This window comes from Phacochoerus africanus, chromosome 6, assembly GCF_016906955.1.
Source record: "Phacochoerus africanus isolate WHEZ1 chromosome 6, ROS_Pafr_v1, whole genome shotgun sequence".
Lineage (NCBI taxonomy): Eukaryota > Metazoa > Chordata > Mammalia > Artiodactyla > Suidae > Phacochoerus > Phacochoerus africanus.
Genome location: NC_062549.1, coordinates 2,491,273 through 2,518,313, shown reverse-complemented (window position 1 = coordinate 2,518,313; position 27,041 = coordinate 2,491,273). Strand labels below are relative to the sequence as shown.

General features: G+C 57.5%; 1 protein-coding gene across 3 annotated transcripts in view; it reads right to left on the bottom strand.

Annotated features, from left to right (window-relative positions):
• SLC45A4 (solute carrier family 45 member 4) overlaps positions 1-27,041 on the bottom strand; it is a 79,556-nt gene that overhangs the window by 17,285 nt on the left and 35,230 nt on the right. For all 3 annotated transcript variants that reach the window (XM_047783146.1, XM_047783145.1, XM_047783147.1), the window contains exon 2: positions 21,123-21,752. In XM_047783146.1, coding sequence (XP_047639102.1) covers positions 21,123-21,363 — 241 coding nt within the window. In that variant the 5' untranslated portion in view covers positions 21,364-21,752. The remainder of the gene's footprint in view (positions 1-21,122; positions 21,753-27,041) is intronic.

Here is a 27,041-nt window from a genome sequence, read left to right as displayed (position 1 = left end):
CCACAACGGGGACTCCACAGGCCCCTCTTCTGTCTCAGGTGCTGGCTCATGCCGCCAGGTGGCCAGGAAACTGCACGGGCAAAACTGTTCCTTGAGGGTTCGGCTTCTTCACTGGGACAGTGGCCAAGCTACTCTTGCTGGGCACGGTCTCATCACTGCAGTTGTGACCAAGTTGTGACCAAGGGCCTGGTCACAGGACAGCTACTTCTCCTCACTCTCTGACTCATGTGACTCTCCCACGAACGAGGGACGCTCACGGAGCTGCAGGCTCCGTGTCAGCCTGGAGCATCTGAAGACTGACCGCAGAGGCCCTGGCCACCAACTGCCCAGGGCACACCCCCGACCCACAGGACAGGCAAGTGTGGGACACCAGGGTCGGGCTCTTGCCAAGCACACACACAGCACAGACACGCATGCAGAGGCTGGTGTGCAAGGCCACGGAGAAAGCCGCCTCCACCGAAAGCAGCCCTGGAAGGGAGCGGGGAGTGAGTGGCGAGCACCAGCCAGGGCAGCGCCTGCACCCAGCAGGGGCCCAGAAGGCGCCCGGAGGGGCCAGGGGGCCCAGAGGAGGCCTCACGTGGCAGCTCAGGCTTCAGCAGCACAGCCCCCTGGGCGCCTGCAGGGCTGAACCAGGACCAGTTCCCATGCGGAAAGTGGCACGTAGGTTCCCGGGGCCCAGCGCATGCTGGCAGTCATGCGGGTACTTAGCCCAAGAAGCTGCTGTACTGAGGAGGCTGTAACGCACGAGGAAGAGGGCAGCTCCGCACCCCCACCCCCACGCGCCACGTTTCCAAGCTTCATGCCAGCATCCTCAGGGCCGCTCTGAACTCACCCACCTGCTTCTGCACAGACTGCAGCGCCTGCGACCCCACAGGCTCCTTTCCAGTGAGCGGGGCCCTGGGCTCGGTCTTTCAGAGCAGGGTGTCAGGTGCACACATGGGGGCAGCCAGGGGAGCCCGTGCTCCGTGCGCGCGTCCAGAGAGGCGGAGACGACCTCTGGCCTCTGTGACTATATGAGGCGTGACTCGGGTGCGGGGTTCACGGGTGTGAGCTGGGAAGCTCTGTCACCCCTCCCAGAAAACCCACAGGGCAGCTGAGACCCAAGAGGTCATGCGATTTGTCTGAATCTTAGGAACCTTCGGGAAAGCTGTCAGGCTGGGTTTGGTCAGAATTCACCGCAAACCTGTGTCCTGCTTGCCCAGGAGGACCAGGCATGCCACCGGCGTCACACGGCCCAGAGCCCGGGCCGGCCTCAGGGTGAGCAGGGCTTCCCCGGGACCCAGGCCACCTTCACCAGCTCACAGTCCCCGAGGGCCCGGGGAGATGGCGCTGGCAGGGAGCCACCTGGCCCAGCAGCGGCCCCCTCAGGCCACCTGCCCCTTCCTCTTGGTCCCAAGGCCCCATCAGAGCCCTGTACCCCCGGGGCTGCGGCCTGTAGGAGTCGCTGCTGCCACGGCGCCGGGGGTTCCCCTTCCTCTAGCTTTGGCGCCGTTACTGCCCCTGACCCCCCCAAAGTGCTCCTCCCTCTCCTCCCACCCATGTCCCCTACTACCCGCCTGATGCCCTCGGAGGCCACCAGGCTGCCTACCTGCCAGTTTAGGTCATTTACTAGATTCGGATGAAAGCCTCATGAGGCCACAGCAGGTTGGCACAAGGGTTGGCTCCTCTGGCCTGGCGCTGGGCAGCGGTGCCCATCCCACGCGCTTCCCTCCCCCAAACCCAGGGAGGGCCTCTGCGAGGCAGAGCCCAGGCGAAGCACACAGGACCGAGAGCAGCTCCCGCCTCCTGTTTTCTCCCCGGTTCTCCTGCAAATCACTCTGGAAGAGCGCTCCGAGCTTAGTGGTCAGGGCTGGAGGACGGCCGGAGGCACCCAGCGCCGGGCACGCGGGGACACTGGGCCACAGCTTCTTCACTGTAGGCACGTTGGCCAGAAAAACAACCGTTTCCCATCACATCCCCAAAGGGGCCCCGGATGAGTGAGCCAGCCCCGCTCCGGAGGCCACGTGGCCCTGAGATCACAGCCTCGTCCCCGGCGCGGCTGCCGCTGGGACGCCTGGGACGTGGCCTTTCCCAGCCAGGCTCTAAACACACAGCACCGGTGCCTAGTAAATAATTTTTGTTTTCTTCCAGGCCAAGGCGAACAACAATGGTGGGACCAGGAAGGCTCCCCGTTCACAGGAAACACTGAGTGTGTCACCGCTCGAGGGCTGTGCGAGGTCACGGGCGACGGCGGCCACGCTCGGTCACGCGCGGCGTCCCCCATTCAACACTGCGTCTTTTTTGATAAACGGGTCCTTCTGGGGGGAGGGGGGCCAGGGGGCCGGGAAAGTTGCCTATAAATGTTTAACAAAAGATCTGAAATGGGAATAGGAACTACATTCTTTCTTCAATAGACAAAGCCTCCCCATCAAGATAGGCTTGTGTTCTCAGACAAAACCCATGATAACATGAAACCCATGAGAACTCGCTCTTTGTGGGAAATCTCAGCGGCCTGGCGTGACCTCTGAGGAATTAACGACCCCCAGGCGGGACCCAGCGTGAGCACAGGCCGGAGGCAGAGCCCAGTCAGGGCAAGGCCCCTGAGCGGGGAAGGTCTGCTTGGGCAGAGGGCACCACCTCCTCCAGAGCTGTGAGGAAATGTCCAGAATCCCGGAGCCAGGGGAAGGTCAGAAGGATGGGAAAAAGGGGAAATCAGCTCAGACACCTTTCCTGGGGCCTCCACTTGGAAGGGGGAGCCTTGGAGTTGCCAGGTGCCAAGAGACAGTCCCTGGGGATGTGCCCGGGGGCTCCCGTGCGGCCCAAGCCCCTTCCTGGAGGGCAGGAACAAGCCTCCAGCCCTGGCCGGGCCTAGGGACACAGAACTGAAGGCGGGCGGCCCCAGGCCGGGTTCCAAGCAGCCTCCCAGCATCAAAGGGCAGGGCAGGTACCTGGAGGCGGGGTCCCCAGAGCCTGGGCCAGGGGGTCCCAGAGAATCACCAGGGGATAACCTCACACAGCCACTGCCAGTCCCAGAGGAGCTCCCCGACACCTCAGCCTCTGGGGTGTCAGGCCCATGCTGAAACAAGGAGCCTCAACAGCCCTGCAGGTCACTCCTGGCCAGACGCTTGCAGGCACCGAGCCTCGGGAGAGCAGTGGGCGCAGCTCCTGCTCCCCCGGGGCCCGCCGCAGGGCCTCCCCTCCCGGCAGCGCAGGCCAGAGCCCTGGCCGCTCCCCGCCACCCAGCTATCCCACAGCGTTGAAAAACAGATGCCGTGATAAGCAAGCGTCTTGATGAAAACACAGGATGTCACTCTAGTTGTATGACAAACGGCACAGTTCTCAGCTTGAGGTTCCAGAAACTTCCGAAAGAGCACTCAAGGCACAGCATGTCCCGCAGCAGCCCCTGCCTGAACTCACAGCTCAAGGTCGGCTGCAAGTGCCTGCCCCTCCTATAGGTCCAAGGCTTTGTCTCAGAAGCCCACAGCCTGCCACGAAGGGAACAAGGTTTTCGGAGACCCCGGCCTTCTTTGAATTCCCCACGTCCAGGGTGTTTCTCTGGACCTGCCACTCCAAATCCCCGAACTCGGGGAAAAGACAGCACACCACTGCCCAGTCACCCTGGCAGAAGCCCAGGAGTCCCCTCCCGTCTCCCTGGCCCGCCCAGCCAGGCGCTGTCACACATGCCAGCCCTCACCCTGCCATCAGCAAATCCCACCATCTGCAAATCCCTGCGCCACCTCCCAGCCCAGCAATGGTCTCAGGACAGTTCCTCCTGCCCGCGGGGGCTCTGCACACGCTGTCCCCTCTGCCCTAAATGTTCTGCTTCCCCTTTTCCGGAAGCTGCCTAACTCCCTCGTGCCCTCGCATTTTCACGAGCAGCCAACAGTCTTCCCCTGGTCTCTCGCCACCCCCCGCCACCTTGCAGCCACAGTGAGCCCCTAGAGCCCTAACAGAAAGGACATCCCTCGCACCGTCCCGAGGCCCCAGCCCCACCTGCAGGGCTGCTCCACCCCAGACCACCTCACCAGGCTCCAGCCCTCCTGCCGCCTTCGGTTCTGAGCCAGCGCCAGGCTCCAGTCCGGCTCGGGACCCTGCGTGGAAGCCCCACCCTACACGTGCCGGGAGGCCCACGGCCCCAGTCGCTGCTTCGACAAGCCTCGAGCGGTCGTTGCTTTTTAAAAACTTTTCTTTAAAATTATAGTTAATCGACACTGTTCCGTCAACTTCTGCTGTGCGGCAAAGTGGCCCAGTCCCGCGTCTCTGCACCCACTCTCTCTCTTCATCCTTCACCACGTTCCATCCCAGGGGACTGGCTCGAGCGTTAGTTCCCTACTGCCCGGCGCTGGCCCTGTCCACTGCCGCGACACGGAAGCTCCTGGCAGACACGTGTGGCCAGAACGTCTCATCTGCACGCTTCCTACCAGGTGATGACCCCCCAGCGAGGCCATGGCAGCCCCCCCAGCGGCAGGGCTCCCTCCCCGCCCCCAGCCAGGCCCGTGGGCACCAGAGGGACGTGCAGGCTCTGCTCCGGGCTGCAGCCTCGGCCTGGAATGTCCTCTCCACGTGTGAAGTGGACACAGTGACGAGGGCGGGCAGCACGGGGTCAGACGAGGAAACGAAGGCCAGTCGCTGCCTCCATGGACTCGTGCCTCCCCCACCTCGGGGGCAGCGGAGCTACAACGCTTCGACGGGCAGTGCGGTCAAGACGCTGCCAGGACAACGCACAGCTCAATTCCACAGTGACAGGCACGTTCCCTGGGCATCCACCTGCTCTCAGAACAGGTGGCACAGACAAGCGGACCTGTGACCCACACACAGCGGGTCCCAAAGCCGACCAAGTCGCCCCAGGAGGCGGGAAGCACAGCCCTTGAGTTCTGTGTTATCAACTCAGATGAGAGCCACAGGGGTGTCTCAGTGCCGACGGCAGGGCAGTGGCTCTGCTGCAGCGCCAGCCCTTCAATCAGGAGCTGTCACACAGGGGGGAGCAGCTCTGCCCCCAGGAAGGTCCCCTAAGGGAACCCTGGATGCCTGAAGACCCCGGCACTGGCTGAGCAGGGCCCCCACACCTTATCAGGGACAAACAGCCATGGGCGGGGGCCTGAAAGGACCCTCTGAGGCCCCACCTCCAAGCCCTCCCCGACCAGCCAGCTCACACACCTCACACGCCCACCTGAGAGCACCTGGGGCCACCGCTGCTCCCTCGCCTCACACCTGTAGAGTCAGACGCCTGGGGCGCTGCACGCCGAGGTGATCCACGCATAGACATTTTCCCTATTTTCTGGAAGAAACTCGCAAAGGAATGAGGCTTCCAGAGGACGTGTGATCCGGTGACCCCAGGTTCCCCAACTGAAAAGTGGGCTGACAATAAGGCGAGTGTCTGGGAGCCAGGCTGACCCTGCACAGGCACTCGGCAGGCTGGTGTGTGGAGGGCACCCCCTGCTCTGGGGACGATGCTGTGATGGCAGGAGCAATGGCTGCCTGGCAGTGCCTGACGCCCCGCGAGCCATTTCCACGCACGTGTCAGCATCCCTGAGGCTTCAGGCCAGCCTTGGTCCAGGCAGGTGGAGGCGGCCTGGTCTGAAGAAAAGGAGAGGCTTCCATTCTGATTCTATGCTTTCTGGTCGTGAACCCCCAGACAAGTCACCTCCCTTGCAGAGCCCCGATGCCCTCGGCGTCGGCGCTGTCCCCAGGACCCTCAGGAGCCCTCCACGGTGAGGGGGACAGATGAGATCCCTCAGGCTCCCCCAGCCCAGTCCCTAAGCCCTACTCACTGCTGCTTTCTGCCACCAACCTCTCGTCAGTGCCTCCCTCCTCCCAGCCCACAGCCCCCGGGGCCCAAAGAAAAGGGTCCGGGGTGGGTGGGGGATGTGCCAGGTCTTTCCTCCTGGTCCTTATCCAACAAGCAGGCCGCCTGCAGAACGTTCTCCACACCGCCATGGCCAGAGCCCCCATCACATCCTGCCTGCCAAGCAGCAGGGCCCCAGACCAGACCTGGTGACAAGGGAAAGGCAGCACTCCCGGCCCGCTCCCCAGCAAGCAGCGGCTGCCCTGCATGGTGACCTCGGAGCTGGCTGTTAAAGTGAGTATCCTGGAGTTCCCGTCGTGGCGCAGTGGTGAACGAATCCCACTAGGAACCATGAGGTTGCAGGTTCGGTCCCTGCCCTTGCTCAGTGGGTTAACGATCTGGCGTTGCCGTGAGCTGTGGTGTAGATCGCAGACGCGGCTCAGATCCTGCGTTGCTGTGGTTCTGGCGTAGGCCGGCAGCTACAGCTCCGATTGGACCCCTAGCCTGGGAACCTCCATATGCCGCGGGAGCGGCCCAAGAAATAGCAAAAAGACCAAAAAAAAAAAAAAAGTGCGTATCCTCTCGGCAGATGCGGGCCTGCGCCCCCAGGCGGGGCTGTGTCACCTCCAGGGAAGGTGAGAGCCTCGGGCCCAGGGAGGCAGGCCCTACAGACACTGTGCTCAGCTCCTCAGACCCCCAGAGGTGGACAGGCGCTCTACCTCCTCCTGGCCTGCGCTGCTTTTAGATGAAGTGATTAAAATGCATGAGAAGCCCGCGAGGCCCCATTCAGTCATGAGTGTCGGGTGACAGGTGCTGGTGTAGGAGAAGCCCTTCAAACCCAGGCAGTGCCGCGTCTACACAGGCGGCAGCTCCAGTTGGCGGGCTAAACTGCTGTCACGCACTCACAGAGGACGGGGGTGTGGGGGCCGAGGGCCTTCAGCCATCCCTGTGGCAGGTGAGCTCCGGGCAGCAGAACAGCCCCGAGAAGCGGGAAGCACCCAGCGTCTGGATCCCCGTCGCGGAAGAGGAAGCGTATGGGGCCCAGAGGACGGCGGCTGGGCCCAGAAACCCACCCTCCAAACAGGCAGCAGCGCCCAGTCGTCGTGTTCCAGGATGACAGCAAAACGGAAGCCTGTGTAAGTTTCAAAGGAACTTAAGCAAAACACGACATGCCTGAAACTGATGAAGCCTTGCACTCGCTGGCTAGACTCAGGGTCCCCCCTCCCCCCTGGCCCTGGGCCCCTCGCCTCTGCCCCCGTCCCACCCCGTCCCCCCCACCCCCCCGGGGCAGCATTCTGCCCCCCTCTGCTCTCACACTGGGAAATTCAGGCCCAAGGGCAGGGCTCTTCACCCCAGAGGTGGTCCAGCCCTGACCGCCTCCAGCTGAGACCCACCCTTCCCTGCCACCCGGCTCTGCACCTCCAGGGAGACACAGCTCCAGGGAGATCAGCATAAGGCACTTCTAACAAGACCCGCCTGATTCTTTCGTGATGGGCCCACACCGTCTAGCAGCTGGAAGATACACCCACATCCTCTTCTCCAGTGAAATGGGGGGCACAGGACCCATACTGCCCCCAAAGACAAGGCCTATCCACGCACAATTTGCGCAATTGACGCGTTTTGTGTAAAACTTGAGTTTTTTTTTTAATGACAAAATTACCATCATCTGGGAAATATTTTGCTGGTGGACACATTCTATGGTGATTTTTTTTTGCTTTTGTCTTTTGTTGTTGTTGTTGTTGTTATTGTTGTTGCTATTTCTTGGGCCGCTCCCGCAGCATATGGAGGTTCCCAGGCTAGGGGTTGAATCGGAGCTGTAGTCTCCAGCCTACGCCAGAGCCACAGCAACGTGGGATCCGAGCCGCGTCTGCAACCTACACCACAGCTCACGGCAACGCCAGATCGTTAACCCACTGAGCAAGGGCAGGGACCGAACCCGCAACCTCATGGTTCCTAGTCGGATTCGTTAACCACTGCGCCACGACGGGAACTCCTGATTTTTTTTTTTTTTTAAGAGCAAAGAGAGCATTTGTTCTAAAACTTGCCATTAAAAAAAACCTGTCTGTGATTATAATTTTCGTTTTGAGACATATTCAAGGAAAATATTAAACATTTACAGAGGATTCCAGGAGAACTCCTGTCTTGAGGAACAGCCAGGGCCCCTCGGGGCCAGACTCCCAGAGGAAGGGGCGCAAGGCCCACCGTGCATGGAGGTCACGGGTCACCCCGAATCCCGTCTCTGTCTCTGGGCTACCTGGCATCTTGTCTTAGCATTTTAACACACATTTGCAACGTCTTGATAGAGTTTAACGTCTCTTTAGCTTTCACTAGAAAGTTAAGTGATCACTTTCCGCAGGAGGAACTGATAGGATTTCTTCTGTCCTCTTCAACCCAGGCGTGTACTGTCACCCCCAGGGCCCGCAGGCTGGCTCCAGGGCCCCCTCGGATTTCCACAGATGCTCGAGTCCTCCATAGACAACGGTGGAGCATGTGCGTATGACCGAGGCACGTCCTCCTGTATTTTAGAATCATCTCTAGGGTGCTGATAACACCAATGCAACGTGCGTGCTCTCTAAACAGTTGCTGGCACAGCAAATTCCAGGTTCGCTTTTTGGAACCTTCTGGGAACTTCTTGAGTATTTTCCATGTGCCGTTGGTGGGACCCGCAGGGATGTGTCACCTGGAGGGCCGACTGTACGTGCTTCACGTTCTGTTCCTCTGACTGAAAACTCTAACGGCCTAGCATGTTTGGAAACAGCTACAATGTAAGACATTACTTACTGCTAAGACTTCTCAAAACCCTTCTTGCTCTACCAGTGCCCGTGTGCGCAGTGCTGGAAAAGAGCGGAAGCGCTCAGGTTTCTCCCAAAGTCACCTCCTTGGCATGGCACAAAGGCCTCTTGTGATGGGATCCGGGCAGATCTCCACCCCGAGCTCAAGCCCTTCGGGGGCCCTGCAGACTCAGCCACCGCCTGCCTGTCCTCTAGGCCTCTCCCTGCCAGGCCATGGCCTTCCCTGGGCTGGGTCCCCTCCACTCACTGACCCCTGTTCTGTCTGCGCCCAGGAGGCCCCCGCCCCCTCCTCTCCACAGCCTCCCCACGCCCTGCCTGCTCTTTCGGGCCCACCGCTGCCCCCGTCCTGATCCTAGTGTCCCCGATGCCCCCCTCCTACAGAGCCTTCCTCCTCCAGACCTCACCCCAGGCCTGGCGGGCACCCGGCCTGGCCCGGCCCAGCCTGGCTCACAGAAGAGCTGACCTCCCTCCAGGCTGACCCTGACCTGGAGCCATTCGATCCTGGGAACCAGGGCGCCAGCGTTCCCACGAGCGCTCCCAAGTCAACGGCCCTGTCATGACGTGGCCCCGCTGTCCCGCAGGCTGCTCCGGCCCCTCTAGGGCACCTGGCACCATGCCTGGCACCTGGTAGGTGCTCAATAAGCGGTTGATGAAAGAATAACAGGCACATAATTCCTTGGGAAAAAGGACTGCAGCTGACATTTCATTGTTTCTAAAATACAATGATCTGAAACACAAGGAAATCCAGACTTCCCAATCCAAACAAAACGGCCCCGCACAGCAGCTTTTCAATTATTTCGGTCAAAATTCGGGAGACTCGGACGAACACCTGCCTGTTTACGTGCCTGTGCCCCCGGTGCGCTGCCTGTATGTCTGGAGCCACCGCGAGGGTCCCCTGGCCTGGGTGGGCCTTCAGGTCAGGCCTCCCGGGAGCGGACACCACGTGCCCGGGTCTGGAAAGCGCTTTCACTGGCTGGGGGCGGGGGGGGGGGGGCGGCCCCCTCCCGGCCCGGGCCATGTGTCACCCTTCAGGCTTCCTCAGTCTCTGGCCCGCAGGAAATCCACTCTTCAGTCGGATCTTCCGCGGTGAGGCCCCCCCGACTTTTTCTCACATTTAACAAATCTGGGTGAGACACGCATCCCAAAGAGGTCGCCACGCTAACGCTTTCCAAGGGCTTGGCTCCGGGACTGAGGGACACTGACCGTGCTGTGCAGCCGTCACCACCCAGCCCCACAGGACTTTCACCTGGCAAAGCCCCAACTCGGCGCCCGCTCCTAGCCCCCACCTGCTCCTCCCGTGTCCATGGCTCCGACGCCTCCTGATCCTTCGTCTAGGTGGAATCGAGCCAGGGTGCGTCCTTCTGCAGCCGCCTTGTTTCATTTAAGGCTCATGTCTCTGAAGGGCCGTCCCTGGGGGCCGTTAACGTGCCCCCCCCCCGCCCCGCAGCCCCTCCAGCCCCGTGGGCGCACCTGTCCCCTCGCTCGCTGGCGCTCTGGCGGGACCGTGATGACGCGGAGCCCGGAGCTCTCTACACAAGGACAGGCGTCTCCCACGTCCCCACTGCAAGGAGCCTGGGCGCCCCTCCCGAACACTGGGAGGCCCTGGGGGGCAGAGCAGACCTGCCTCCGCTCCAGGCACCTGCAGACAGGCCACCAAATCCAAGTGCAGGCTGGGCGGTCCCGTGGGAAACGCAGCCCAAGAGAGGCTTCTGAGAAGACTCTCCCAGGCCTGTCCGGCCCCAGTTTCCGGGGACGTGAAAAGGCCTGCCTGATAAGAAGCTCAACTCGGCAACCAGCCCTGAAGGAGGACGGCCGAATGTGCTCTTTCCAGCTGCTGCAGAAACACGGAGGCCCCAGTGCAGAATTCAAATTCGATCCCTCTGAGCTGTTCTCAGCCCAGGGACCCAACCCCCAGGCGGGGAGGGCCCCATGCCCTGGTGAGCACTGCTTCTGCGACGGGCACAGAATCGACGCCTCTGGACTCCCTGCCCCCTGGGACAGCAAGTGTCCTCGCGGGGTGTCTGAGCGGTGTCTCCCTCCCCGGGCTGTGGCCCCCAGAGCCGCTGCTCACGCCCCCACCACTCTGCCCCTTTTCCAGGCCTTCAAGGGATGAGGCCTCCCGCCTCCCCAAGCTGTCCCTTCTTCAGGCGAGGTGGTCACCTGATTCTTTACAACAGCCCTCAAATGATGCAGCTTCGTGCAGTAACGGGGTGCCAGTGACCCGCGGGAAGCAGGGCAGGTGAGCCTTAGGAACTCTCCCGGCACAAAGGCAGTGCTGGGCCTGCTCCGACAAAACAGGAAAACCACACAGAAGAGCTCCGTGCGGAAGGCCCCTGGGGCGTCACTACACGCAAAGGGGTCCCCAGGAAGGTGGCAAGTGTATCCGAGCTGGGCACGTCCTTCTGGGGGGAAGCCGCCCACTGGAAGTACACAGTCCATGCATCCTGAGGAAGGCCGCCAGCAACAGCTCTGCTCACACAAGGGGGCTGCAGGGGACACCCCATGGATTCCAACGCTAACCGTGACTCATCGGCGTGGAGTTGCTGGGAGGGCTGGGCTGTGACCTCGCGCTCCCAGGACAGGGACGGCGCCTGGCCCGCAGAAGGGTGTTGACTGGGCGGGTGGCTGGAGGTTGCAGGCCAGGCCAAGGTCACATTCCTACCCCGCTCCTGCCGCGGGCGCTGACCTCAACGACCCAGGAAGTGGAGGCAAAGGGCTGGCACTTAGGGCCCTTGAGCTTTGAGTGCGTGAAGGCAGGTTTTAAAGGGTAGGCTTTTCCCCAGGAAGAACAGGTGAACTTCCGGTTCCAGGAGCTCACATCCCAGGAGCCTTGGTTCACGTTATGCTAAGACGCGAAGGGGGAAAGCCTAGCGTGTTTTTGAACAACAGACATACACAAAATGCAGTCTCATCCTGCCTGAAGGACCTTCCCGCAGAATAACCTGCACACACTCCATCGCTCCCAGACGCCACGGCACCCCCGCCGCCCCCCCAGCAGGAGCCGAGGGACCTGCTTCTTCCTGTGAGTTCCTTTTCCCTCGAGGACGCTTCCTGAACCCGGAGAGGAACAATGGAGGGGGGGGGGGTCTCGTTCCCAGGGGAAAAGGCTGTCTGGGAACAGACCTCCGGCAGGAGCCGCCCGCTGCCCTCAGGTCTGCTGGGGCCCTGGGCAGGCTGTGCCTAGACACCTGCAAGGGGGGGTCAGGTTCCCACCTGACCCTAAGGCTGAGAGGCCAGATCCATCAGCTACACACAAATGCACACACACACATACGTATGCACATGCACACCCATGTGCGCACACACGCACACGTACACACACATGCACACATGCACACGTATACACACATACATGCACGTTTGCACAGATGCACACACACATGCACCGTGCATATGGGTACCTACCTCCAGTGCTGGGCACACAGCAGAGGTGGGTCTGCAGAAGCTTCCAGCAGCCCCTCCTTCGCCCTCAGACCACTGGCCCTGCAGGGAGCAGGCAGGGACACTGCTATGCCCCCCTGGGGGCCCCTGGGCCACCAGCCCCCAGCATGTCATCCCCCTACCCTTGTCTTCACCGCAAGTTTGTGGGTCTTACCAGAAGTAATAAAACAGCAATTTCTAGGTGCTACTCTGATCTTCATTTGGCTCTGAGTCTGGAGCCTAAGAACACACAGATTTTTAACGTATCCTCCAAAAGCTGCGATGTTTGATGACTGGCTGGGAATCTCTTGTACAGAGGAGATGCGGCCTCTCAGAATGAGGCGGAGGTGACAGAGCATGGATCAGCCCTGGGGGTGGAGCGGGGAGGGCGCTTCCACAGGGGATGCAGCCACAGCCTGAGAGACCCACGGGCTCTCTGCTTGGACCTGGACCTGGGTTCTCTGTCTGCTCTGTGTGCTCTGTGCTGCTGCTGGGGACAGTGACAAGGCACAGAGCTGTTTGTCTCGTGTGTCACCCAGGTAGGAAACCTCCAGAAGGAGGTGCAAGAAACCAGCTGTCAACCGTCATCGTCAAAAGTCTCCAAACAGTAAGTGCAGGAGAGGGTGTGGAGAAAAGGGAACCCTCTTATACTGCTGGTGGGAATGTACCTTGGTGCAACCACTGTGGAAAACAGCATGGAGATGCCTCAGAAAACTAAAAAGAGAACAACCACTTGACCCAGCAATCCCACCCCTGGGCATCTACCCAGAGAAAACCATGACTCACAAAAATACATGCACTCCAGTGTTGGCTGCAGCACTCTGTGCAATAGCCAAGACATGGAAGCAACCTCAATGCCCATCGACAGAGGAGTGGATCCAGAAGATGTGGTACATATACACAGTGGAATATCACTCAGCCATTCAAAGGAATGAAATACCATGTTGCGTTTTTTGCAACATGGATGGACCCAGAAATTATCATGCTAAGTGGAGTCAGCCAGACAATGAGACACCAACATCAAACGCTTTCACTGGTATGTGGAATCTGAAAAAAGGACAGACTGAACCTCTTTGCAGAACAGAGACTGACTCACAGACTTTGAAAAATTTGTGGTTTCCAAAGGAGACACAAATTTGGGGTGCGGGATGGACATGCTGTAAACTTGGGTCGTGACGATCACCATGCGACTACAAATGCAATAAAATCCATTGAGTAATTTTCAAAAGAGAGAGAAAAAAAAAAAAGGAACCAGCTGCCTCTGGGCACAGGACCAGGTGTCAGGGATGGGAACCTCACCGTCTACACTATCGTGACCTCTGAGTTCTGAACTTGGTGAAAACGCCATGGCGAGGATTTAGAGCCGGGCTGGTTGCAGCAGGCCAGCTCCACACACGGGACTGCAGACCCGTGTCTCCCATGGAGGTCGGTGTCCCCTCCGAGCCGACCAGAGGTCACGCCCACCTCCTCCCCTGCCATCTCAGAGCCCTCCTGCCCGGGCCCAGCAATTCTGCATCGCCCGCTGCCACTGAGGAATAAGGCAATCCCGGTTCTGACCACCAGCGACAGAAAAGAAACCCAACCAGCAAACAAAAACCACTAGCCTGTGCTAGAGGCTCTTTCAGAAAAAGGTGTCACTTGGAATCAGGAGCCCTGAATTCAGGTCCCCACCTGGCCGGGCAAAGGCCCCCCCAAGGCAGAGCCTCCCATGAACAGGACACCAAGGTGTCCCTGCTATGCATGTTGTTGGGGGGACAACACGTCACAGGGGGCCAGCAAACACGAGTGGACGGTGCCTCACCAAATTACCCCCCTCTATGAAAGAGCAGGTGATTACCCCCCAACACCCTGCCGCCAGGACACGTGCCCAAGCCACCAGCAGGTGGGCGGGCCCAGCGACTCCCGGCTCCAGGGTCAGAGGGGAGAGGCGGCAGGCGGGTGGGCACCGCATCCTCCAGCCTCCTTCACAGAACATGACAAAAGAAGGGCCCCATCAGCCGGCAATGGAGAGGGACAGGCCCGCCACGGCTGCTGTCAGCCCATGAGGCTCACAGGAGACCACTTGCCACCAAAAACAAAAGCCCAGAGACTTAAGTTTACAAAACAAAAACACACAACTGAGAATGACACTTAGGATGACGACGGAAAGGCCCAGTTGACTGTTCAGGTAACGGGGAACACACTGAATGTCGCAAAAGACGACGGGGGAGAGCGTGGCCAAAGCGCTACCATGGCAGGTGCATCGCTACCCACTGCCGGGTAACCAGTCACGCACCGCGCGGCGGCCCAGAGCATCTACTGTCTCACAGCTGCTACGGGTCAGGATCCGGGTCAGGAATCCGGGCCGGCTGGGCTGGGGCTGTGGCTCTGAGAGGGGAAGGCCTGCAGTTGCGCTCACCTGGCTGACGCGGGAGGATGCGGCTCCTTGGAGGGAGGCGCCTGGACGGAGCCCCTCAGAGCCCTCCGGCCAGAGGCTGGAGGCCTCCCTCAGCCCCCAGCCACACACGTCTCTCCAAGAGGACAGCGTGACTCACCAAAGTGTAAAAGCCAAGAGGGCGAGAGAGCGTCTCCGACAGCTGGAGGTCATGACGGTGACAGCTGGAGGTCACGACCACCTGTAACCTAGTCAGAGAAGCGACATGCCCTCGCGGCAGGTGCAGGCTGGTAGTCAGAAGAAACGCTGCAAGAGGAGGAGCTGCGCCAGGCCACGAACATGAGGCCGTGGGCACCCGGGGGGCCCCCAGGCTGCGACCACGGCAGGCACCCCGGGCGTCTTTGGGGTCCCGTCTACGCGCACTCAGACCCCTCTGGGTAACAGTAATTTTATTTATTAGAAATAAAAATTCTCTCATAAGTGATTTTATCAGGAAGGGAAAATCTAAAAAACAATGCTAGAAGCGTGACCCTAAGTAACTAGAAAAAGGGCAAATTAAAACCAAAGTAGGCAGAAGAGGAAAATGAAGAGCATATTTAATGAAAAGGGAGGTAGACAAACAATAGAGAAATCAACAAAATAAAAAGCCAGGTCTTCAAAAAGATCAATAAACATGACAAGACTTTATCCAGACTGATCAAGAAACAGATGTCTAGAGATTATGGTGCTAAGGGAATTCAGAGAAAGACAAATACTGTATGTTACCACTTATACGCAGAATCTAAAAAAAATGATATAAATGAGCTTATTTATGAAACAGAAACAGACTCACGGACAGAGAAACAAACGGATGGTTACCAAAGGGGAATGGGGGGTAAATAAGGAATTTGGGATTAAGAGAGAGATGCTACTTTATACTACACTTATAAAGTAAATATAGAGCGACTGGAAAGCACAGGCCACCACATTCAGTATCTTGTAATGACCTACAATGGAAAAGGGTCTGAAAAAGGATATATGCTAACCGAATCATTTCGCTGTACACCTGACATACGGTAAGTCAACTATGCCTCAAAAAATTTAAAAAAAGAGAAAATACGGAGTTCCCGTTGTGGCGCAGTGGATAACAAATCTGACTAGGAACCATGAGGTTGCAGGTTCGATCCCTGGCCTCGCTCAGTGGGTTAAGGACCTGGCATTGCCGTGAGCTGTGGTGAAGTTTGCAGACGCGGCTCGGATGCCGTGTTGCAGGCCGGCAGCTACAGCTCCGATTGGACCCCTAGCCTGGGACCCTCCAATATGCCACAGGAGCGGCCCAAGAAATGGCAAAAAGACAAAAAAAAAAAAATGAAGATACGAGTTACCAATAACAAGAAAGAGGAAACATCACTGCCGACACATCACAGACACTGAAAACTACGACTAAAGTTAGCAAGACTGTGGATGCAAGGACAATATATAAAAAGATTTTTACATTTCTACTATATACAGCGATTGACAATCAGAAATCGAAGTTAAAACAGTGTAACTTTTTCTTTTTGGGGGGATCTTTCTTTTTTTTTAAGGCCGCACCTGCAGCATATGGAGGTTCCCAGGCTAGGGGTCAAATCAGAGCTGTAACCACCAGCCTACACCACAGCCACAGCAACGCCAGATCCGAGCCATACCTGTGACCTACACCACAGCTCATGGCAACGCCGGATCCTTAACCCACTGAGCGAGGCCGGGGATTGAACCCGAAACCTCATGGTCCCCAGTTGGATTCGTTTCTGCCGCACCATGACGGGAACTCCAGTATAATCTTGATATAACTAAATACTTGGGGATAAACTTATAAAAATATGCATGGGCCTCTGTGCTGGAAATTCCAAGACATTCCTGGGAAAGTTAAGACCCGAGCATGCGGTGAAGACGCGGCGCCTTCACAGAATGGAGGACACGGTACAAGACGACACTTCTCTCGAAACTAACAGGTAGATGCCACACAACACCAGCGATAATCCAGCAGCAGGCTTTTTTGGTAGAAATTGATAAACGAATTTGAAAATTTATGTGAAAATATGCAAAACCTAAAACAGCAAAAACAAGTTTTAAAAGGTAAAATAAAGTCAGAGAACCTGTATTTCCCAACCTCAAGAACTACTATAAAGCTACAGTAATTAATGCATTGTGGTATTGAAGATAAAAGATAAACAGAACAGAATAAAGAGTCTAAAAACAGACTCATGCATATGGTCAATTAACTCTGAGCAAAGGTGCCGTGAGCTGAATTCAATGGGAAAGGAGAGTCTTTATAAATGGTGCTGAACAGCTGGATTTCCCCTTCTCCGGGGGGCGGGGGGAGGCTTCTCAACTCTTACTGAGCATAAAAATTAATACAAAATGGATCCGGGTATAAACGTGAGCGTAAAGCTATAAAACCTCTCGAAGAAAACAAGGAAATCGTTATGACCTTGGGTCAGGCAAAGATTTTTTATTTAAAACAAAGAATAAAAGAGTTCCCATCATGGCGCAGCAGAAACGAGTCCAACTAGGAGCCGTGGGGTTGCAGGTCTGGTCCCTGGCCTCGCCCAGTGGGCTGATGATGATGTGGTGTTGCCGTGAGCTGTGGTGCAGGTCATAGACGTGGCTCGGATCCCGAGCTGCCGTGGCTGTGATGCAGGCCGGCAGCTACAGCTCCGATTCGACCCCTAGCCTGGGAACCTCCATATGCCGCAGGTGTGGCCCTAAAAATAAATAAAGAAGGGAAAAAAAAAGATATACCAAATTTCACGTAAATTAAAATTTTTCGCTTTTAAGCTCCATTAAGAAAGGAAAGCCACATTGCCAAGCGGGAGGAGGGGTGAGAGGGAAGGACTGGGAATGGAGCTCTGTGGAGGCAGATTATCATATATAAGATGAACAGACAACAAGGTCCAACAGATGTGTGTGGAACAGACATCCCTAGAGCACAGGGAACTGAATTCAATATCCTGCAATCAACGATCATGGAAAAGAAAATGAAAAAATATATATATACATACAACTGGGTCACTTTGCTGTACAGCAGAAATTAACATATTATAAATCAACTATAATAAAAATTTTTTAAAAAGGGATGAAACATTTGCAAATGTATCTGATAAAGGACTTCTTTTATTAAGAACTCTTGGGAGTTCCCTGGTGGCCTAGCAGTTAAGGATTCTGCATGGTCACGGCTGTGGCTCAGGTTTGATCCCCAGCCCAAAACAAAATAAAACAAACTAACAAAACACTCTTACAACCCATCAATAAGACAAGCAACCTGATTAAAATATCAGCCAAAAATCTGAACACACACCTCACCTAAGAAGATATCAAACACCCAATAAGCGCATGTAAAGATGCTTCCTGCCATCATCCGTTAGGAAAATGCAAATGTTGTCAAGAACGTGGAGAAACAGGAACTCACCCGATGCTGGAGGGAACGGGCTGTTTTAATAAAGGTAAACCTGCACGTGCCATGTGATCCGGCCACACCACTCCAGGTCTCCACTCATGAGACAGAAAACACTCGTCCAGGGGTTCCCGTCGTGGCGCGGCGGAAACAAATCCGACCAGGAACCATGAGGTTGCAGGTTGGATCCCTGGCCTCGCTCAGTGGGTTAAGGATCCCACGTTGCCGTGAGCTGTGGTGTAGGTCACAGATGCGGCTCGGATCTGGTGTGGCTGTGGCTGTGGCAGTGGTTCAGGCCGGCAGCTGTACTCCGATTCGACCCCTACCTGGGAACATCCATATGCCATAGGTTCGGCCCTAAAAAGACAAAAAGAAAAAGAAAACAGCCCCTGCACGGAAACAACCCACATGTCCATCAGCTGATGAACAAGGAGAGATGAGGGGTGCGTCCACCAGTGGACGACTACTAGTTAGGGCAGCAGGACGGATGAATGGACCCCAAAAGCCTTAGGCCAAGTCAGAGACCAGAGCACATACACTGTGACTGCTGTTTATAAGAATTTCGGAAAGGGCTGGGGCAGGTGGAGGTGGCTGCGGGTCGGGGAGGACGCCATGAGGGCCACCAGGGAGCCTCTGGAGATGATGAAATGTCTGCTCTTAATCGTGGCGGTGGCTGCACAGCTGTAGGCCTCTACCAAGGGGGTCAAACTGTCCAGCCAAGTGGGAGATCACTGTCTCAATACCAGCTTCAATAATTATTACTACACAAAATCCAGGCACAAAGAAACACTTTACATCTTACGAAACTGACTCCAATCAGAAAATTCTGGCGGGTGCAGCCCTAAAAAGACAGAAAAAAAAACAAACAAAAAAATACAAATTTTGGAGTTCCTGTCATGGCGCAGTGGTTAATGAAGCTGACTAGGAACCATGAGGTTGCGGGTTCAGTCCCTGGCCCTGCTCAGTGGGTTAAGATTCCGGCATTGCCGTGAGCCGTGATGTAAGTTGCAGATGCGGCTCGGATCCTGCGTTGCTGTGGCTCTGGTGTAGGCTGGTGGCTACAGCTCTGATTTGACTCCTAGCCTGGGAACCTCCATATGCCGCAGGAAGTGGTCCTGGAAAAGGGGAAAAGCCAAAAAAAAAGAAAGAAAGTTCTGATCACCAGGTGGCCCCTGAGAGTGCCATTAAAGAACAGCCGGAGAAGTCAACTGAGCTTTCTGTTGCCGGGACGCAATCCAAGCCCGTCTAAGAGGCCCCTTCAGCGAGGACCGTTCCTCCAACCTCGAGAAACACCCTCTGCGGCGGCGGCGAGGCCGCTCCCGGGCTGGCCCAGCTGTGCAGCGCTCAGGGCCACAGACACGGGTCACCTCTCCCCCTTCAGGTGGGCTTGTCGCCGCCACTGACACTGACAACTCTCCCACGGCCCCGTCATTTCTGGGACAGACGTGTGTGGAACAGACATACCTGCAGCTTCCAAAAGCTACATTTCATGTATTATCTGGTAAAATATATAGCATATGCCATCCTGGATTACCTAAACGCGACACAAGTCCCGTGGAATGCATGGAATGCTCGAAGCCAAACACTGCAATCTAAGTCGTGGGGACACCGAGACTCCCCGCCGCGAAGGTGGGCAATTCCGAGGGTCTGTGCTGGGCTAGGGTTCGCGCTAGGTTCGCGCCGTAACACACATAACCCATCGCTAAGGAGACGGGGAGATGACGGGCTCCCAGATCGCTCCTCCAGACATCGCTGTATTTCTCAGTGATCAGAAGCTCTGGATTCGGTGTCTGTCACCCTAACGGTCAGGGGCGGTCCGGCAGTCCCATCATGGCACCCGACTCTAACCACCTGAGCTGAGTGACAGCTGCTTCCCGAACGACCTCAACCCACGAGCCCACGTCCCTGCAAATCAAAGGGACAAGAGGAATGCTTGGTAAAACTCCGCGCCAACTGGCTTGTACCCACCCTGGGGTCTGGTCGCAAAGAAGGTCTGGGGGTCCAAGCTCAATGAGCCTCTTCCCGTGTTGCTGCCCGGAGGCCGGGGCCTCGTGCCCAGCAGCCCGGCGCTTCCCCCTCACGGCCGGGTCACTCCCGCCTCCGCCATCACGGGGACAGGTGTGGCGATTGTCTGCCCTCGGTGACGTGGCACATGCGGCGCCCGAGGGGCGCGAGGGGGATCAAGTCAGAGACGGTAAAGACGCAGATGAAAGAAGGACAGAGCGAGCCCAGCTCGTCCGCGCTCCACGCCCCACGGCTCCGGAGAGGCTCTCAACTCCTGAGGGCTGCGGGCCACCACGTCGGGCCCCACGCATCTCTCAGGGTGAAAACTAGAGCCTACGGGAAACAGCAACCACATCACTGCCCCTTCATCTGGGTGCCAGGGGACAGGGTGCGGGGCAGGGGTGGGACCTGCCATGCCCTTCCAGATGCCAGCACTGCCCAGCACCAGGGCCACCCGCTCACCTGACTGATCGCAAGGCAGCCGCCTTGGTTTGTGCTCCCTGAACAAGAAGCATCTTATCCTGTTCAGAGAAAGAAATGTTTCCACAACAGCCAAGATAAACAGAGCTTAAAAACATTTCACCATGCACGTGTGGAATTCTAGAACGAAACATGCTTTCAAATGAGTTTAGCCCCCTACCCAGATCTCTTGGAAAATTACAGATTATAAAATCTCCTTAGACAACAGGGAAAATTAAACACTCTGACACATTTTTAGGGCCTAAGACACCCCTGCCCAGTGGCGTCCCCGGCATGCCAGCGTTTCGAGGAGATGCCAGCGTTTCGACATACCAGGCTTGGTATGCGGACCTGAGTGTACTTCTGAGACTCCCAGGATTTCTGGCAAGAGCCACCATTCAGCCACCTCAAGTCCACCACAAACTCGGATTTAAGTTGGTAATAACGGCGCTAACAGGATGACAGTAAGAACCAGCATTCTTCAGGGTCCTCCCCAGCCAGGCGTCACTCCAGGCACGCGTGTGCCTCGTACCCAACCGGGGACTCTGCTCGGCAACTCTCCTCGCTTTACAGAGAAGCAATCTGAGCCAAGGGGCAGGGAGGCTCCGGGGCTCAGCCAGGGCGACACGGCCGGGGACCGCCTCCAGAGGGCTGGGGGCAGCAGGGAGCACCGTGTGGCGGGGGGGAGGTGGCATCTGGGGCCAGGCTGAAGAAGGGTGCCGGCCGCACGCCCCCAAACACCCAACACCCACCCGGCGGAATCCTACTCATTCTCGGGAACATCCGAGGGGCCCCGCCCCCGCCCGCCGTGAGAGGAGCCCGAAGGCAGGTGGCCGGCAGGCCCCGGGGACGTGCTCCACGGGCTCAGGCTGTGCCAGGACCCGGCACACTCACCGATCTGCAAGAGGATGGGCGTGACCAGCGCCGTCTCCATGGCGTAACAGAACTCCCGGCCAAACATCACGGCGCCGTGCATCACCCACAGGCGCACGGGGATGCGGTCTATGGAGCCCTCGCTGATGGTCTCGTCCCGCGGCTCGGCCTCCGTGCCTCCCGGCTTCAGGTCCGGCAGGGCCACGGGCAACTCCTGAACTTGCATAGATTCCGCGTCGGCATTCTGCGGAGCCATTTTCATCACCACCAAAATATATATATATATGCACTCTATCTAGATAAATAAACTATCATATATCTTTACGGATAAATTAGGACGTCTTCTCTTTCTGCCTCAGCGGTGGTCCTCGGGGAGCGAGAACTTAGATTCCTCTTTGTACAGGCGGTCGCTCGAAGCTTCTCCCAGTCGGACGAGACGCGCGCGGCAAAACAGAACGATTTTTGGTTGGATTACGCATGTGGCTTGCTGGCTTACTGCGAATTAGAGTTAAAAATCCATAAGTGCCATTCAGTTAATACCAGTTTCATCATCATGAGGGAAGAGGTGCAGAAGCTCCTTTTCTTGCTACGGAGAGGCGGGAAGGTGACACACACAGGTGACCCGTCGCTCCCCATCGAGGGACTGGCGGTCTGCAAGAGAGGAAGAGCCCCGCCGGTCAGACGCGGGCCCACGGCCTCCCAGCCCTCCGACCCGAGACCCGGGTGCCCCGGCCCGTGGGGCGGCCCTCGCCACGCGGGAGACCACGACCTCTGTCCCCCGTGCTCACCTTGCGGAACCCGCCCCCCCTTTTCTAGAGAAACATCATTTTCTCGTATGGAACCAACCCTGGGGCGAGGGCGGAGGAGACAGGACAGAAGCTGGAGGAGGGGACAGGGGGAGCTGGGCGTCGATGCTCCTCGGCCAGTGACAGCGGGCTGGTGCTGGGGCCCAGGTGCGGGGAGCCGGCCCAGGGAGGGGGCAGGGGGGCTCAGAGGCCACCTCCGGGCGCTGGACTCCAGGTGAGGGCGCCCCTGGGGGAAAATGAACCTGCGGGCCAAACACGGAGCACCACGTCGTGGGGCCTGCCAACCCCAGCCTGCAAAGGGCACTCCAGCGGCCCTGGACCCCGTGCCCCACCCTGGGGCCTACGACCCAGCTTCGGGACGTTGGCTCTACCCGGACGAACACACCACCGTCAAGTGTGGAAGTGGAGATGCTAATTAGAAACGCCCCCCCTAGAAAGGTTTTAGGAGAGTGCCCCGCCCCCAGCAAGGCAGGACCAAGGGGGCAGTTAACACCCCCGCTCTTCCTGACGCGGGCAGTCCGAGCCACCCCACAGCTGGTGCCCTCCACATCGTAGCAAAGCGACTGTACTTTAGGTGAAGGCAGGTGTGTGGGTTGGTAGCTTACCATTTTCATATATGTTTTTCCTGTACTTCAGACTTGCTCACTTTTTACATTTATTTAGCCACACCTGTGGCAGACGGACGTTCCCTGGGCCACGGATCAAACCCTCACCATGGCAGTGACCCAAGCCACAGCAGTGACATCAGATCCTTAACCCACTGAGCCACCAGGGAACTCCTTGCCAACCATTTTCAACTGCTTTCAATAAAAATATTTCCAGTTAATATTCACTTCACCCAAGGTGACCTTGGCTAGCTCCTTCTCCCACTCTGCCTAGAAAGGACCAGAAATTGAGGAGGCTTCATTTACTCCCTTCCTCAGCCCCAGCGGGGATGGTGGGTCCCTGGCCTGGCTGCTGGCAAGGCTGAGCAGCTGACCTTGGGTCCAGAGCCCCCACCTCACTCATCCACCAAAGTGGGGCTTTCTCGTGCCCCTGTCCCCTCCCCCAAACCTCCCCGGGAAACCACACGTCCACGGGATCCTTCCTACACAGTGGCTTCTTACACCCACACCCCGGTCTCACTACAACTCCGCATGGCAGGCTCTCGCGTTCCCGGCTGTCCTCCACCGTGTAATCAGCATCCGTTAAAACCGGTGTTTCCAAACTGTCATCCTCCTGCCGTCTCTTTAAAAACGTATCATCACAAAACCTCTCACACATACAAAGTAAACAAAACAAACAGCGGCGGTAACAGTTACCACCACCCCGCCCTTCTCATGCCACCTCTGTCTCCGAGCCACTCCTGGCCCGAGACTAAACTTTACCACCTTTGAGTCAACCTGTTGCTCTTATACCAAAACAGTCAACGGTTTTATTTTATTTTGTCTTTTTTTTTTCTTTTTAGGGCCACACCCACAGCATATGGAGCTTTCCAGGCTAGGGGTCGAATCGGAGCTACAGCTGCTGGCCTACACCACAGCTCACGGCAATGCCAGATCCTTAACCCACTGAGCAAGGCCAGGGATCGAACCTGCAACCTCATGGATGCTAGTCGAGTTCTTAACCTGCTGAGCCACAATGGGAACTCCAAAACAGTCAATAATTTTAGATATCTTTTCCCACCAGATAAGATGGGTCGTTTTTACGTGAGGAAAGTGCAAGACTTTTTTTTTTTTTTTGGTCTTTTTTGTCCTTTTTAGGGCTGTACCTGTGGTTCCCAGGCCAGGGGTCGAATCGGAGCTGTAGCTGCTGGCCTACACCACAGCTCACGGCAACGTCGGATCCTTAATCCACTGAGCAAGACCGGGGATTGAACCCACAGCCTCATGGTTCCTAGTTGGATTCGTTTCTGCTGCGCCACGACGGGAGCTCCCGGAAAGTGCATGTCTTGAAAGCCTGTATGAAGAGCCAGGCTTCTGGCAGGAACGACAGTAACTAGTTTTCTCAGACACCCGCAGGACGCAGTTAGAATCATCGACCCTTCCGTTCTGTCCCATGACCCCCGGCCCACTGTGCATCCTGAGACGCCTGCCTGAAATAAAGAAGGCTCTGCTAAGAGTCGCTTCAGTGACAGCTAAAAGCTCTGTACTAAGTACAGTCAAGGTATTTTAAGGCCATGGTTCCCATCCAGTGACAATCTGCACCCTTGGGGACACGTGGTTGTCACAAGGAGGGGGGTTGCTATGGCCCCTCGTGGGGCTCGGCCCCCCCTGAAGCACCCAGGACGGCCCCCACGGCAGAGAACAATTAATTCCTAAGGTTATTATTATTAAACAGGAAAAGGTTCTCTTTCCAAATGCTGACACGCCTGGGCACCACATCTGAATCATTCGCCTGGACCAGGAGCTGCAAAGGCAACCGCACTACACCTACGCCTTCCTAAGCCAGCCTGCACTCAGAGCAGGACAGGGGAATGCACATCAGCCCAAGCCCGGCTCCCCAAGGATTGGGGGGGGGGGCACCTGGGGCCAGGTTTACAAGAGGAAGGGGCACGAGCTGTTCCCTCCCCGTCATCTCACCCAGGCCTTTCCAGTGCTTATTTTCAAAGAGAAGGGGGATGGGAGCTGCTCAGGGGCTTAAACAACCAGTCTCATCACATTGGGCCTTAAATAGGCAAGACTTTGCTCCGGCCAGAGCAGGAGACACAGGGAAGAGATGCAGAGGAGAGGTGAGGGATGAGAGCTGCTCAGGGCCTTAAAGAAAGCCCCGCCGGCCACGGGGCCTCCATCACATCCAGGCTCCAGGCTCCAGGCTCCAACCCCAGGCCTACGGCTGCATCAGCTGAAGGCCTGCTGAATCAGCTAAAGATTCTAAGCAAGAAGTCTTGACCTTATCTGGAAAGCCGCAGAGGGGTGACTGACACTTAGGGAGCAGAGGCCCGCGTCCTCGGGAAGGCGCACGTCGAGAACCACCAGGTCAGCGCCAGAGTGTGCGCTCTGCCGGGTAAAGCCAGTCGGCACACCTGAGTCCCTCCCCATGCTTAGGGCCCCACCAGATTTCTTAAAGGGTCCAGCAGCGGCTTTTGGAAAGAAAGCAAGGAGGGAGGGGGCAGCTGGGTGGATGGCTGTGCCCACGGGGCTTCTCCAGGGCAGGGCGTCTCGTCACCTGCCCAGCTCCCTCTGAACTGCGGGTCACAGCCGCCTGCGTGGTCGGCAGTCTGCCTCACACTCAGTGCCGGCTAGTCCGACGGCCCAGGGATCTGCATTTGCAGGCAGACACACAGGTCCCACTTCAACCCCAGCCACAAACGCGGTCTGGTCTTCTCAAGGAGGGAGCCTGCCTGGGGCGGTGACCTGCCAGGGACTCCTGCCCTGACGCTGTTTCTCCAGGGCAGACGGAAGGAATCAGCAGGGGCACAATGACCAGACTGCACCCAGGTAACCTCGCTGCCACCTGCGCTGGTGACACGACACAGGTGTCAGCACTTTCAGCAGCTCAGGTGGCTCAGCAGCAGGTAGGAAGCCCTTGTCTGTGCAGGGGGTTCTGCGGCAGGGGTACTGCCCATGCCAGTCAGCACAGTTCCCAAGCGCAAGACTGGCTTTTAAAAGCACCGAGGCAACTTTCCAGTCATTTCAAATAAGGCTGAACTGCCTACCAAAATTGACTCATGCTGGCGAGCACTGGATTCTTCCAAAGCTGATGGCCTGGTTCAAAGCCGGAGACCCTGAGGACAACGGCTCCTCAGCAGGGTACCGCCTGGCACAGCCAGGTGCCTTTCTGCAAAGCCCTGGGGATTTTAGGGAATGGAGGCTATAGAGCCATTTAAAAGTAAAGTTGAGGTGTTAGGCTTATACACGCAGCAAGAAGGATCACGGCACCGCGTCAAGGAGTGTGGGTGCCTAAGGTCCAAATTGTGGGGCTAGGGACAGAGGGAGAGCAGAGAGGACCAGGGCCACCCGGCCTGGGCACTGGCCATCCTGAAGGAGAACCAGAGGTCCAGGGGCTAAGGCCAGAGGGACCAGCAGGGCACTTCTGCTGCAGAGCCACGGCTGAAGGGTGGGTTCCTGGGGCCACAGGACGCAATTGGAACGCGTTTTGAGAAGATCACAGAAAGCCCCGTGACGGGCCGCGAAGGGATGCCTCGGCCTCGCTTCCCGGGAAACCCAGCGGCTGCCACGTCTCTGCCCACGTTCCCCTGTGGCGCGAGGCAGGAGGCAGTGGGAGGTTTCCCAGCGGCCATCCAGCTGTCTCCACGTGGTTTACCAGTGCCCTCCCAGCACCTGCTGCCATCTCCAGGCTCCTCTCACACAGACGCCGCCTGCACTGGGTCCCTCCCTGCGCTGTCGCCTCTCTCCCCAGAGCCCCTCCTCCTTCCTGCCTGGTTATCTGCCGGAGCTTTGGGAGCCTCTGACCTGTGAGAGCTTGACTGGAGGGGGGAGGGTGTTTTTACTGAGATTCCATTGATTTCACAAATTAGCTGAGGGAGAAGTGCCATCCTTTGGCTGCCACCTCACCTGGCGAGAAGGAGGGCTGCACCCACCTGTCAGGTCCACCCAGGGCCTTTCAGGAGACTTCAAAGTACTCCTTCCACTGTTCTGCTATCTTATCTTTTTTTTTTTCTTTTTGCCTTTTCTAGGGCCGCTCCCACGGCACATGGAGGTTCCCAGCCTAAGGGGGTGAATCAGAGCTGTAGCCGCCGGCCTCCACCACAGCCACAGCCACGCCAGATCCGAGCCGCATCTGCGACCTACACCACAGCTCGTGGCAATGCTGGATCCTTAACCCACTGAGCGAGGCCAGGGATCGAACCCGCCACCTCAAGGTTCCTAGTCAGATTCGCTTCCGCCGCCCCGAGACGGGAACCCCCCTGGCTGCTGTGGACCGGATGGTGTCTTCCTTCTATTTCCCAACCGCGCTGGTTTGTCAGCTTCCTCGGATGTGGTTTACCTTTCGGACAGTCTGACTGTCTGTGAACGTCCCCAGCCCCTGTCGAGTGCACACGGGTCCCTCCCTGTCCAGCTGAGGCTGGCGAGTTTATCATCCTTCGCCGGCGGAGTGAGCACAGGAAAGAGGACCACAACGAATCCGCAGCAAATCTACCCAGAACCAGGACACATCAGTGCCCTGCCGGCCCACGTGTTCGCACACCCCG